At 40.4% G+C, this 14,493-nt stretch overlaps 1 protein-coding gene across 1 annotated transcript in view; it reads left to right on the plus strand.

The window, feature by feature from the left end:
* CUBN (cubilin) overlaps positions 1 to 14,493 on the plus strand; it is a 272,915-nt gene that overhangs the window by 17,769 nt on the left and 240,653 nt on the right. Inside the window, exons 11-17 of the mRNA XM_007118498.4 lie at positions 1,034 to 1,152; positions 1,587 to 1,773; positions 2,915 to 3,027; positions 5,888 to 6,122; positions 10,167 to 10,348; positions 12,207 to 12,369; positions 13,424 to 13,611. Of these exons, the coding sequence (XP_007118560.2) occupies positions 1,034 to 1,152; positions 1,587 to 1,773; positions 2,915 to 3,027; positions 5,888 to 6,122; positions 10,167 to 10,348; positions 12,207 to 12,369; positions 13,424 to 13,611 (1,187 nt within the window). The remainder of the gene's footprint in view (positions 1 to 1,033; positions 1,153 to 1,586; positions 1,774 to 2,914; positions 3,028 to 5,887; positions 6,123 to 10,166; positions 10,349 to 12,206; positions 12,370 to 13,423; positions 13,612 to 14,493) is intronic.

The raw sequence follows: 14,493 nt of genomic DNA on the forward strand, positions 1-14,493 counted from the left end.
TTTATTTTTCGGTACGCGGGCCTCTCACTGTTGTGGCCCCTCCCGTTGCGGAGCGCAGGCTCCGGACGCGCAGGCCCAGCGGCCACGGCTCACGGACCCGGCCGCTCCGCGGCACGTGGGATCTTCCCGGACCGGGGCACGAACCCGCGTCCCCTGCATCGGCAGGCGGATTCTCAACCACTGCGCCACCAGGGAAGCCCTCATTTATTTTTAATATTAAAATCTTTGATCTTTTTAAGATTTGTTTTTATCTATAGCATCAAATAGAGGTCTAATTTGATATTTTTTTCCAAATAGGTGGCCCCAGCTCCATTTATTGAATAACGTATCATATCTCTCGTTATTTCAAAATACCACTTTTATTTTTGCTAACTTGTCATGTCACATATATGAAAGACTATACGTGTGTATATATGCATGTGTGTATGTGTGTAACTCTTTAAGTGTTGATTAAGTGATTAACAGCCTACTGAAGTGGTTAGGAGCATGAATTCTGGGAGAAGACTGGATTTTACTTTTCCCTTAGCTCCACCGTGTGCTATAGCTGTGTGTCCCTGATGAAAGGCACTTGTCTCTCTGTGCTTTGTCTTCATCTGTAGATGGAAATTATAACAGTACCTATTTATAGGGCTCTTGGGAGGATTAAGTTAGTCAGTATGTGTACAGTGCTTGCAGCAGCTACTGTCCTCAGAGGAATGCTCTTTCCTGCTGTCAACCCCTCCACGATAAGAAACTCCCCTTTTCCTTGGCATGCCTCCCATTTGTACACGACTCAGGACCATGACATACAGGCTGACAGCACCAGTGTCAACCTGCAAATAAATATTGAAAATGTGTCGTGTCTTTCTTATTCTTAAGATAAAAACTAGAAAAAAGAAAGATTCTAATATTTTCTCTTCACCCCTCGTCTTGTCTGCCCCTGGGGATGTGTAGACTTTGATGACTCCTTGTTTAGACGACAGAGCCTGAGCTTTGTTACCGGGTCAGAACGGAGGGGACCTGTATTTTCGCGTCCGTTTGTATTTCTAAGCAGGTTCCCTCCCCGTCTGCACCTGTCTCCCGGGATACACTGGAAGCGGTTATGGGCCAAATGGATGTGCGCAGCTCAGCAGCCTTTGCCTGAGTCACCCCTGTTTACATGGACAGTGCCAAGTGAGTCCTTTGCTCTTCCTGGGGAAACTGAGTACCGGAGAATCATTTTAGTCTCACTTCTGAGAAATAGGTTTTCTATGATTTATAGATGTTAAGGTAATGATTCAAACTTAAGATAAAGAACTGTCAATAACTTTCAGATAAGAGGTAGGTAATAACTTTAGTTCCCAGGAAAAACCAGTGAGTTCATTTTTTCTCTCAGTGATTTACAAAGCGGTAAAACAAAGCCTTCAGTCTGACCCCAGTACATCTGATTTCTCATACTTTGCGATTACCGTTTAAATGAATCAGTACAAGTTAGGCTACTGGAAGATGCTTATGGTTCGACACCTCCTACGCAGAATACACAGCACTGCCGTTCTTTATTATTTGGATTGGTTCAAGTTTATTGTCTATCCCTTTGTTCTATGACATCATGTTTCTTCTTCCCTTAGGAAACAGTCTCTGGTTATCTTTGTAATTGTGAATCGGGTTGGGCAGGCATCAACTGCGCAGAAAACATCAATGAGTGTCTGAGCAACCCCTGTCTGAATGGGGGAACCTGTGTTGATGGCATTAATGCTTTCAGTTGCGAATGCACACGTTTCTGGACTGGATTTCTCTGTCAGATTCCCCAGCAAGGTACGCTCAGCATTTCTTGTACGACAGATGCTCACAGGTTAGAAGGATCATCCTTGAGTGAGTCCTGCTGCAGATTTTGAACCTGCTTTCTTGTTCCGTTGCTCAGAGGCTTAGAACTAAGTCTTCCCTTGCAGAAATGGTATGAAATTCACATGGTAAATATATATTTCAATTTAAGCCATAAAAACTTTTTCATCAAAGGAAAAATTAAACCCATATTTGCCACTTTCATTATGTCCATTTTGGAAACAAAATATGCTAAAGGTATTGTAGTTTTCTAACAGAGAGTTTTCTCTATAGCAGCCGTTTCATTTCCCGGGAATATTACACGTAATCATGTCACTCTCCTGCTCTCAAATATACAGTGGCTCCCTTTTGTCTGTTAAATAAAGTTTGGGACTGTTTTTCAATCATCCTCTATAACCAGGCCTCACCCTATCCATCTAAGCTTATTTTTCACTAGTTCCCTAAAAATACGCCTTTCAAACCAGACAGATTTCCTTCTCTCTTGACCCCATATGCCACCGCATTTCGGCTGTGTTCCTTTATCTGGGAAATTTCTCTCCCCAAAGCTCTCCAAATTCCTTCTTTGCTTCCCATCCAAAGGTATCTGTCCCTCAGGAGTACTTCTTATTCAGCCTCCTCCGTAAACCTCTTCTGACCGCTCCACCCCTCCCTCGTTCCTCCTGGTTCTGAATCGCACATTTATTGAGACTGCTGTGTGTTTACAACTCTAGTAGACCCCGTGGAGAAATAAGGAAGCAGAAAATAAAATAGTCTCCACCTACTATCAGCTTACCTTCCAGCTGAGGAGACAAGACGATACACAACGGCAGAGGAGAGACGGGAACTAAAGATAAGAATTAAAGTGTGTCGGGTGTCACAGAGACAGAGGGAATGGGTGCCGGAGGAAGGAAACCCCAAGAGGCAGGGAAATTCAGGCAGAGATGAGGAGACGTCAGCTGGGCTTTGAACACGAGGTGGGATTTGGGTGGATGTTGAAGGGAGACGGGGGAGAAGAAAGAATGGCAGGGCTTTTGTCTCCAACGAGAACTACTCAGAGTCCTCTGAAAGCTTTGGCAGCAGGGCGAGCCTTTTCAGAGTATCTGAAAGGCGTATTTCGTCTTCTCTTGCTCTGCAGTTTGTGGAGGGTCCCTCTCAGGGATGAATGGAAGCTTCAGCTACACGAGCCCTGCTGTTGGTTACGTTCATGACGTTAACTGCTTCTGGGTCATGCGAACTGAAGAGGGAAAGGTAAATACAGTATCTCCCATCCAAATGTACACTTCATTTGTAAGTGTGAACATGCAGTATGTGTGTATATTACATAAAATACACATAATGATAATTCAACTGTATGATAGTTGAATTATCTGTACTACATATATACTGATGATCTATAACTATCATCATACCTTATATTGAGGACTTTCTAAGTATCAGGCATTGGGCTGAGTATTTTGCATACCTTTCCCAAAACTTTATACTAATTCTTTGAATTAAAGTGCTAGTATCCTCATTTTATAGATGAAATAATGGAAACTATGAGAAGATAAGTAATTCTTAAAAAATATTCTTTAGCTGGTAATTGGACTAGTTGGATTTCAGAGCCAAGTTTGTCTCTCAGAGTCCATGCTTTGTCCACCACGGATGCTACATGGGTTGGCCGACAGCAAGCCAGTAATTTGTACAGTCATGTTGCTACCGAGACGGTAGCGATCACTCAGTGTTATGTTGATTATTATTAAGGTGGTCTCCTTATCCAAGTCTTCTCTGTGGCGTTGCTCGTGCCGATGTGCTATGCTAATTGCTTCACATACATTTAATCTTTGCAGTGTAGCTCTCATAACCCTGAAAGATAAGAATTCTTATCCTCATTTTACCCTTGAGCAGCTGAGAAATCTGTCAGCTGGTGGGCGCGTGGTCTGTAAGTGGCCTTCAGGGACTTGAACCCAGGCCATTCGACTCCAGTGATGGAACTGCTGTGCAAACACTCTTCAGATTAAGATCTGAGCCCGAGGATTTTAGTGCTTTTATACCCAACATTAATTACTCAGACTTTTCCAAATATTTATTTCTCAACCAACACATGGACTCATTAAAATAAAGTTTGTATGTCTGAATAGCTAAGGCTTTCCCTTGAAATCCTATTAATTTTTCCCAGCAAGCTAATGTTACAGAGGTCATTGTACAAGGTCAGAAATATTTTTTCCCTTGAGGAGCAAGGATTCTTTGGGGCCTGGTGACCCCACAATAGAATAAACTCCAAAATCAGTCTCCCAGTGGGTATGTTACGTGAATTTCCTTCCTTCCATTTAGTTTTCATGAATTCTGTTTCCTGACATTGAAAACATCTTTCTTTCAAGAAAAAATCATTTTGTGAAAAAATTTTAATGCATTTATTGTGAATCTGTAAAACACTTCATGCTGTTTTTCTTGATTATTGTGATTTTTATATCTTCTTATCCCCATCACAGTTTATATAATATTGAAATAAGGGTAGTTCAATTCATAAACATTTATTTGATTTTCATTGAAATTGCTTCAAGGACAAAAATGATGTAATGTTGAGTAACAAATCTTAAGAATACCCTAGCACAGAATTTCAAAAATATCCTGATACTCTGTTTCATGAGCTGAATGCTGTTGTGGTTTTAGATCATAAATTAGATTCAACAGTCTCCTTTTGGTAGTTTGGCTGTTTTAAATGAGGTTGTCAGCACAAAATCTTTTATGTTTCATTAATTACATTACTATATTTAAGTCTGCACATTCTAATATTTTAACTTGAAGACACATTTGTATGTTTATCCTCACCTACTTGCATACTCAGAACTTTTCATGGTACCTTTCCCATGATGTCTGCTCTTGGTATTACTCATCTCTCAATGACATCCAACCACCAAAGACTAGCGCACTTTACACTTGCCTACACCATGTCTACTGTCTACACCCGAGGTCGTCCATGCAGGCTGGCCATCAGTTGAGAGGTTCAGAGACCCCTGAGGAATCAGCATCGCTGGGGGTCACTGATGAACTGCGGGTATGCTACACGCTACAGGTTATTAGTCAGTTAAATTTAACTCAAGGTAGATGTTTAAATGTTATGTTTTACTGACTTGGAAGCACTGTTAGCTATACATTTGGGGTGACTTTGTTTAATGAAGTTGACAGTTTACTGAAATCTATTTCATTAACCCATTGAATAACAACTCAATGGGTATAAAGTTTCAGTTACAGTTAGTGAATGAGTTCTAGAGATCTGCTGTACAACGTAGTGCCTCGAGGTAACAATACAGCATTGTGTACTTCAAGATGTAAGAGGATAGATCTCATGTTGTGTTCTTACCACCGAGAGAGAGCAGCTGCCGTCTCCGTCTGCACAGGTCACTAAGGTACCCACGGCAGCCTGGTAATGACCAGAGAGGGGGAGGGCACCTGAATGCCACCTAGTGTGAGGAATCTGATGTGAGAGAGAGAGAGAGAGAGAGAGAGAGAGAGGGAGAGAGAGAGAAGGAAACTGGAAGGTGTTGGTTATGTCTATCACATTGACTGTGGTGATGGTGTCACAGGTGTTTACATATGTACAGACTTCTCAAACTACACATTAAATATGTGCCTTTCTTTCTATATCAGTTATACCTCAATAAAGTTGTTAAAAATCTATTTCATTAATATTAATATTTTTGATATTAGCTGAAGTTAGGTATAAGCAATTTTTTTTTTTTTTTTTTTTTTTGCGGTACGCGGGCCTCTCACTGTTGTGGCCTCTCCTGCCGCGGAGCACAGGTTCCGGACGCGCAGGCTCAGCAGCCATGGCTCACGGGCCCAGCCGCTCCGCGGCACGTGGGATCCTCCCGGACCGGGGCTCGAACCCGTATCCCCTGCATCGGCAGGCGGACTCTCAACCACTGCGCCACCAGGGAAGCCCTAAGCAATTTTTAACACAAGTCATTTAATATATAGAATTGTCATATGTATTTGTGAATACTTAGGAAATTATTGATCCATCTCTTGAAAGGGACTCAATATAAATGCTTCCAACTAGTAGGAAAAATACTTTAGAATTAACATAGAAATGAAAAATAGTCTCTTGTGACCTTTATATTTTTAGGTGCTGCGGATCACTTTCACTTTTTTCCAGTTAGAACCAGTGAACAATTGTCCGCACGAGTTTCTTCAGATTCATGATGGGGATTCCTCTGCGGCCTTTCAGCTTGGAAGGTTCTGTGGCTCCATCCCCCCTCACGAACTCCTCAGTAGTGACAACACGCTCTATTTTCATTTCTATTCTGAACATTTAAGAAATGAGAGAGGCTTTACAGTAAGATGGGAAACACAGCCACCAGGTAAGTGTAAACATGGAGAGAAATAAAGCAAATTCTTGCGGTTATTAAATTTTCTTGATCAGTATTAGATTTTTGGATACGTTAGCTGTTTTGAGATCTAATGATATATGATTTTTATAATTATTTTAAAATCAAGTAAATCTAAACTGAACTGGACTTTCATTTTGTGTTCAGAGATAATACAGTTTAGATGAATTGAAAGAGTTTTAAAAACATGCGTCTTTAAGCATCCCCTGTGAAACTACTGAACAGCATCGTTATAGCCCCTGCTAGTACGTACTGTGGGGCGTTGGGGACATTGTCTCCTCCTTCACTTAGTATTTTTTATCTTAATATCACATGATGATTTGTTCCTTCTGTTGTTATTTGGGTTTGGGTACTCTTTTTTAAACTTTTCTACTATGAATTTTTTAAGCATATAAAAAAGTAGACAGAACCACACACTGAACCTCCGGTTCACCCATCAATAAATCCGTGGATCTATTTCTGGAATTTCTCATCTTTTCTGTTGGCTTATTTATCTATCCTGTGCCACATTGGCTTCCTACCGACGCTTGAAATCTGGTAGTGTACAACCTCTAACTTTGTTCTTTTAAAATAAGCTAGATCCTTTACATTTCCATATACATTTCAGAATCAACCTGTTAACTTCCCCCAACAATCTACTGGGATTTTGTTGGCATTGTATTGAATCTATAATCAATTTGGGAAGAAATGACCTCTTAAAAAGTTGACCCTGACAATCCATAAACATAGACTGTCTGTATCTGCTTAGTTCTCTTCTAATTTAGCGATGGTTTGTAGATTTCAGTGCTTAAGCATTCCACTGCTTTTCTTAATATTTTCTCTAGCTATTTGATGTTTTATGCTATGTTCAATGATACTATTTTTCTAAAATTTTATTTTTCATTTTTTGTTAATATATAGAAGTACTCTGTATAAATATTTTAAAATATTTTGTTTTGAATCCAGCAATATTGCTAAATTCGTTCATCAATTCTAATCATTTTCTTTGGTAGAGTCTTTTGGGATTCTCTACATACACGGTGATGTTACCTGCGAATATGTTATCTGTTTTCCAACTTCCTTGCCAATCTTTGTTAACTGTTATTCCTCTTCCTTGACTTGTTTATTTTCTTGGCTAGGACATCTAATATAATGCTGAATAAAAGTGATGGAGTGGGTATCATTGTCTTGTTCCCAGCCTCATGGGGAGATGTTCAGTATTTCACCTTTAAATATAATGTTTTAGCCGGAAGTTTTTGTAAAGAACTTTTATGACATTAAGGAAGTTCACTCTGAATTATTACTGCTGGATAACAAATTATCCACAAATTTAGTGTTGTAGAGCATTCATCATTTTTTTATGTTTCTGATCTCGTGGACCAGGAATTTGGAAGGGTCCCAGCACGACAATTATCACTTGATCTCTTAAGCAGTTACAATGAGATATTGGCTGGGGCTGTAGTCGTCTAAAGGCTCAATGAGGCTGGAAATCCAAGATGACTCACTCACAGGGCTAACAACTGAGGCTGGCCTCTGGATGAGAAGTCAGCCAGGCTGTTGACTTGAGTGCCTACATGTAGCCCCTCTCCTATGGTGGTCTTAGAGTAGTGGAACTTCTTTCATGGCAATTGGCTTCTCTCAGAGCAAACGTTACAACAGAACCAGGCAGGGGCTGCATAGCTTTCATTGACCTATCCTTAGCGGTCATATTGTGTTATTTCTGCCATATTTTTAATTGGTTGAAGCAGTCACGGGAATTACCTGGTGGTCCAGTGGCTAAGAGTCCACGCTTTCACAGCTGAGGGCATTGTTTCAATTCCTGGTCGGGGAACTAAGATCCCACAAGCTGTGCAGTGCGGCCAAAACACAAAAAGAACAAAATTTTGTTGAAGCAGTCACAAGCCAACCCAGATTCAAGAGGAAGAGACGTAGATCCCATCTCTCAGTGGGAAAAGTGCCAAAGAATTTATGAACGTTTTTAAACCATCACACCTTTTATTCCTAGCTTGCCGAGAATTTTTATTATGAATGGATGTTGAAACATTAAATACCTTTTCTAAGTCTTTTGCAGATGATCCTGTGATTTGCTTCTCTGCTTCTGTCATTTCTTCCTCCCTCCTCTCCTGGGACTCAAAGTACACACAAAGTTTTGGCCTTGTCTCCTAGTCCCTGTCAGTCTGCAGTCTTCCCCTGTGTGTGCACAGCTTAGCATTCAGCTAAGGACCCAAGGACGCTCGTGCAAATTTTTTTGGGTGCCACTTTCATGCAGCTGCTTTCTCTGTAATACCCTGCTCCAAAATTCCAGCCACTTCAGTAGCCCCCAATTCTGAGTTCTGTTTCTTTCACCCAGCAAGAGCATTGCTGCTGTTTGGGCCCCGCTGCCCTGCACTGCACTTTGAGAAATGCACACAGAGAGAGTTTGATCATATTCGGTTTTGTTTTGTTTTGTTTTTGCAAAAATAATTACATCAGGAGGTACTTTTCACTTTGCGGTGAACTCTTTGTTTATATCTCTTCTTTTTAGAAGCTCTTCCTCTTTTAGAGATATTAACTCTTTGTATTATATACTACATTTTCCCCAGTTTGCCGATAACACTTTACTTTGCTTATGGTATTTTAATTTCTTTACCCATATGATAATTTTTTTAAGTACTAAGTTTTAAAACCCTTTTCTTCCCTCTGAGCAGCTGAGATGTTTTCTCGTTAGGAATAGTGAGAATCATGTAGCTAAATTTGTTTTACTTTTCGCCTTGGTAACAAAACTTGTTTTGAATAACCTGCATAGCTATGTAAATATTGTAACCTGCACATCTAAAATGTCACTTCATTTTATTTTTTTTCTAATGTATATTTACTGCAGTCTAGTATATCTAGATTTCTGTTTTTCTATTTTACAGTAGCGTACAGTAGCCGCCCCGGATGACATGCAGCTTTAGGGGGTTGGCGGGTGGTGGTGCAGTGGGTGTCAGAAAGCCTGGCCCTATCCTCCCCTCACCCCATTCCTGGGAAAGTGGCTCAACCACCCATAGACATTTGAATTTCTCCATTTATAAAATGAATGGTATAACTATATCACACTGTTAAGAAACCTTCTCAAATGAACATTATGTCCCACATAACTCTTCTAATGTATAAAATTATCTGGTTTGTTGAAAGGCATAGGGGCTGACAGAAGTTCCAGAACTTTTTAAGAGTTAAGGTACAACGGGGTAGGGGAGAGATAAATTAGGAGTTTGGGATTAACAGGTACACACCACCGTTTATGAAACCGATAAACAACAAGGATTTACTGTATAGCACAGGGAACTATACGCAGTCTCTTGTAATAACTTACAATGGAAAAGAATCTGAAAGAGAATATATATTCATATATTCTGAATCACTTTGCTGTATACCTGAAACCAACACAACATTGTAAATCAGCTATTCTTCAATGTAAAAAAGGAGTTAATGTACAGAAATTAATCTCCTTCAAAGCAAAAAAATAAATCTGTCATCCATTATTCATCTTTCAGACGGTTCAGCACTGCATTTTATTTTATTTTATTTTATTTTATTTATTTATTTTTTTTTGTGGTACGCGGGCCTCCCTCTGCCGTGGCCTCTCCCGTTGCGGAGCACAGGCTCCGGACGCGCAGGCTCAGCGGCCACGGCTCACGGGCCCAGCCGCTCCGCGGCACGTGGGATCCTCCCGGACCGGGGCACGAACCCGCGTCCCCTGCATCGGCAGGCGGACGCGCAACCGCTGCGCCACCAGGGAAGCCCCAGCACTGCATTTTAAATCATGTCACCATGAGATGGCTAATAAGCACGGAGCCCGACGACGCATGGGTGATTCATTTATTTATCAGTCGGTACTCCTGGATTTATAACTTTATCAAACTGGAAAGTAGAAAGTCTTGCTTAACTTATGAGAGTGTCCAAAACTGCACATAGTTATTTAAACAGAGCTTTTCTTCTTACAGTAGAGGCTATGATAATTCTATGTGAATTATAACTTGTATGCAAATGTAAAGTTATTTTTTCCTCTTATTTCAGAGTGTGGAGGTATACTGACTGCAACTTATGGTTCTATTAAGTCTCCGGGATATCCTGGGAAGTATCCCCCAGGAAGAGATTGTGTCTGGAAAGTGATAACTAGTCCTGGTCTCCTGATAACATTTACCTTTGGGACCTTGAGCCTGGAGCACCATGATGATTGCAGCAAAGATTATCTTGAGGTAAACAATTGTATTTAGATAGAATTTATCATGATGTGATTAGAACTCAGGGAACTACGATTGGTGCTGCCCTTGGATGACCACAGATTATTAGCAACAGTTAGATGTATTCTTCAAGAGGCAGCCGATGCCAACTCCCTATTCCCTCGGCAGTGAAGGCGCGGAGTTCTAACCACTGGACTGCCGGGAAATTCCCGCTAACTCCTTATTCTTAACTGTTCCAGCTTGTTGCTTCTTCTGGGTTCCATTTAAATCTGGGAAGCAGACTGCCCTGCCTTCCCCTGTCATTTCCTGGAAACCCAGTCTCCTAGCATGGGAAGAGCAGAATTTTTGAAATCAACACCCAGGAATGGCCGTCTTCTCCAAAGCAGACTCAGATCTCCAGTTGTCTGTCGTAAACTGACAAGGTGTTTCACGAGTTGCCTATAGTGTTCCACGAAGAAAAACAACTTAACAGCAATTGTGTTGAAATGGATTGCTAAAGGGTGTGCATCACCGGATGTATTGATAATCGTCACTGGGAAGAGAGGAGTCACCCTCTGACCCCCCCAGTTTATCATTAGTAAAAGATTAAAATGTGGAAGAGGAAAAAAGACTGTTATATTCAAATGCCATAAGCATGTAGGTCTATCAAAAATGCTGCTCTCCATTTGCAGACTGAAAATATCATGGAGAAGATTGAGTTCGTATGTTGTTCCTGTCTTGTTTATCATCATAAATCTCAGTACCCCTTGCAGTAGTGATAAAAGACAATATGCACTCCCAAGTCTATTAGAGAAGAATGGAGTGCTATGGAATTATTTCATAAAGGATGGAAGGGTATGGCTGTCAAACAGAAATCTCCACACGTTAAAGTCATTGGTAATTTGACGGGTGTAATGGATTTGAAACCTTTGGGAATGGAAAATCTTCCTCTCTCTGGAAAATATCAGGAAGATAATCCTTTAAATGTTCACATTAACGTGAATTTTCTTGAAATTAATTTCAGTATGTTCTATCAAATTAAAATTAGAGGCATTTTTTTTCATTCCTACATATTAATTCCTGGATATGTATAATGGAAAGAACCAGTCATTCCAATAATATTGAAATGCCTCTCATCTCTCAAGACTATTTCAAGGAGCTAGTTAAACTACAGGAATAAAGTCATGCTGCCCTATAACTCTGCTTCCAATAGAACCATTAATTTGAGTGGACAAAATTGGCCATATTAAAATATTATTAGTTCATTGGTACCTTGGTGTTCTATGCAGTACAGAATTTGCAGTTACAATAGAATCATAGAGTGGTCGGCACAATTATTTAAGAGATTAAAACCCAACAATTAAAAAGGTTTTCTAAGGTCACATCGTCATTATTGCAGTACTTAATTACTCTCAAAGTTCCGCTTTTTAAATTCATAAAGCTGTTTTCTTGTTCTGTCTGATCTGACTTTACTTCCTTTTCCACTTCTGATCATCCTGAGTATTTAGACCAAGCTGTGCATCAGTGACGTTGCTGTCATTCCTTTTTCTGTTTTCTTTGCCTATATTCATTTCTTCTTCTAGATCATTAGGAATGTACCATTCCAAAACAAACATCTGGGGCAGGGGGAACCTAGGAAAGGAAATAGCGAGAAAAATTCAAAGTGTACATCCAGCCTCAGAGTTAAAATTCAGAGAGAACGGAAGGCATCAGGGATGGGTGGGAGGAGATTACCCTTTCCTGAACCCCAAGCATGTGATAGATACGTAGGTGACAGGAGAGCCTCCCAGAGTCGTCACTTGTAAAGATGGGTTTTCTGACGTTACTGTACAAAAAGACTGGGTTTGTTAAAATCTGACCACTTTGAACTTAATGATCCCTTCTCTTGTTTTAGATTCGAGATGGTCCTTTGCCTCAGGACCCGGTTCTTGGGAAATTCTGCACCACTCTGTCTGTCCCACCACTCCAGACTACAGGTCCCTTTGCCAGGATTCATTTCCATTCCGACAACCAGATTAATGACCAAGGGTTTCATGTCACCTACTTAACATCACCTTGTAAGTAACTCGGTAACTGGGAGCTTAATATGAATATGAAGGACAGTGCTATGCTTATAGCTGCCTTGTATTTTCATGTGGGGCTGCAGATGACTTACACTGATAATGTGTGTTTATAAATATTTCTCTCATTGTTCCAAATTTTTTTCTTTTTCTTCCCAGAGTTCTATTATTAATGCTATAATATCCCTTGGTCCCTAAATTCTGGGGTCCACATTATGGTAGATACGTGTGAGGTCCCTAAAATTAAATAATTCAGACATCAGTTCCCTAGGGGTTATTCAGTGTTTTGTTGGGAGAGATAGGAGAGAAACGCAATCTATCTTGAGATGTGTCAGATTTTATAACTATCACGCCGTTAGCTTGCATTGATACCTTAAAATAAACCAACAAACGAACAAAAAACAATGAAATGCTCTGTGACTTTTATTTTAGGGCTGTAGCAGATTTTGTTCTCAACATGCATCACTGTGCCCCGATGAGAATTCACAGGAAAAACACTTTATAAGCCTCAATATCAGGAAAAGTAACAATAACATCTTTTCACTAGTCTTCTTTCTCCATTTATTTTGGCTTCAGGGTGAATCTGCAGCTGACCTTCTGTAATTTGCGTAGTCATACCTGTTTTCTCTGCATATCAAATTTCCCCTGACTGCATCTTGCTATTCTGTATTTATTAGTCCTTTAATCTGATTCATTTTTCTAGTCATATATTTTATTTTGTTACATGTATTTTATAAACTGCCTCAGATCTCTTTGGGATGAAGGAGAGCATAAATGCATTTAAAAAGCAATGTGTCGAAAAGGATGTCAGATTGGTAGTTAGATCACACATTTCTACAGCTATTTCTTTAGGCACTTTGTGGGCGTCCCACAAATACGTATCAAGCTGAAAACTCTTGTAACGAAAGGCATAAGCCTTCCGTAGAGGGTGAATAGAGTGGGTCTGTGATGGTGTGTGTGTGTATAATTTTTAAAAATTGTATCTCATGCCTGGGAGCTGGAGGAACGGCCATCCACGTGACCTTTCCCTTCTCTTCTGTGCTCTCTTCAGTGGGTCTGCAGTGTGGAGGGAACTACACAGACCCAGAGGGTCTTCTCTCTGCTGACTTGTCCGGACCTTTCACACACAACAGACAGTGCATCTATACCATAAGGCAGCCGCTGGGAGAGCAGGTCCAAGTCAACTTCACCCACGTGGAGCTGGAAGGCCAGAGTGGCTGTTCTCAGAGTTACATTGAGGTAACTTTTGCTACTTCGTGGCCCTCAGATGATGTTTATCTACATTTTTCATATTCTATAGAGCAGAGGTCTTCACATGGTTGCTAGGTCTGCAGCATCCAGATCACCTGGATGATCTGGATGTAGGTAGTGTAATTCTGTACCCTCTCCCAGACCTACTGAATCAGAACCTCTAGGGCACAGGCTCAGCAATCTGTGTTTTAACAGATCCTCCCCTCCTCCTCCCGGCCCCGTTGATTCTGATGCAGACTAGAGTCTGAGAACACCTGTTCTAGAGAATATGAAAGAATTTGCCAAAAATAGATCTACAGATGGTGAAACAGGAGGTTGGTAATAGAATAACAAAGGACAAAAATGAAAGCTGAGGCTAGAAGCTCGTAATAATGCTAAATTACAAGCTATTAAACTGAGTCCTAATAATAGGCCCTAATAACTAAGGTGAATACAAATGAGTAAGACTAATAGCATTTACTAATAGGATACAGATTTCCGAGATTGTCCAGGACAGTTATATATGTGAGGGAACTCACCCCAGAGAAGTAAAAGGATTTGTCCGGGTGAGCTAGCTCATCATTGGCAGAGGGTTAAGTTAAAGCATTGAATAACCCTTGTTTCAGAGTTTAGGGATTTTTTTCCTTCATCAGTTCTGCTTGCTCTCCCACAGAAAACTTTAATTTAAATGTGTGTAATGGTTGTAATAAGAAGACTATCTGAGACAAAAAGGCAGTTTTTGTCTGCCTCCCCTGGTATTTCATTTGTTTAACTCTTGGTCAAGCCACAAATTAAAGTGTTGAGCAAGAGAAACAAAATACTTTTTGGTGGGTGCAATCATTTTGTATAAACTCAGAGGCATTGACAGTTTTGTTTGCTCATGTTAAGTTA

The sequence above is a fragment of the Physeter macrocephalus genome, chromosome 11 (assembly GCF_002837175.3).
Source record: "Physeter macrocephalus isolate SW-GA chromosome 11, ASM283717v5, whole genome shotgun sequence".
NCBI lineage: Eukaryota > Metazoa > Chordata > Mammalia > Artiodactyla > Physeteridae > Physeter > Physeter macrocephalus.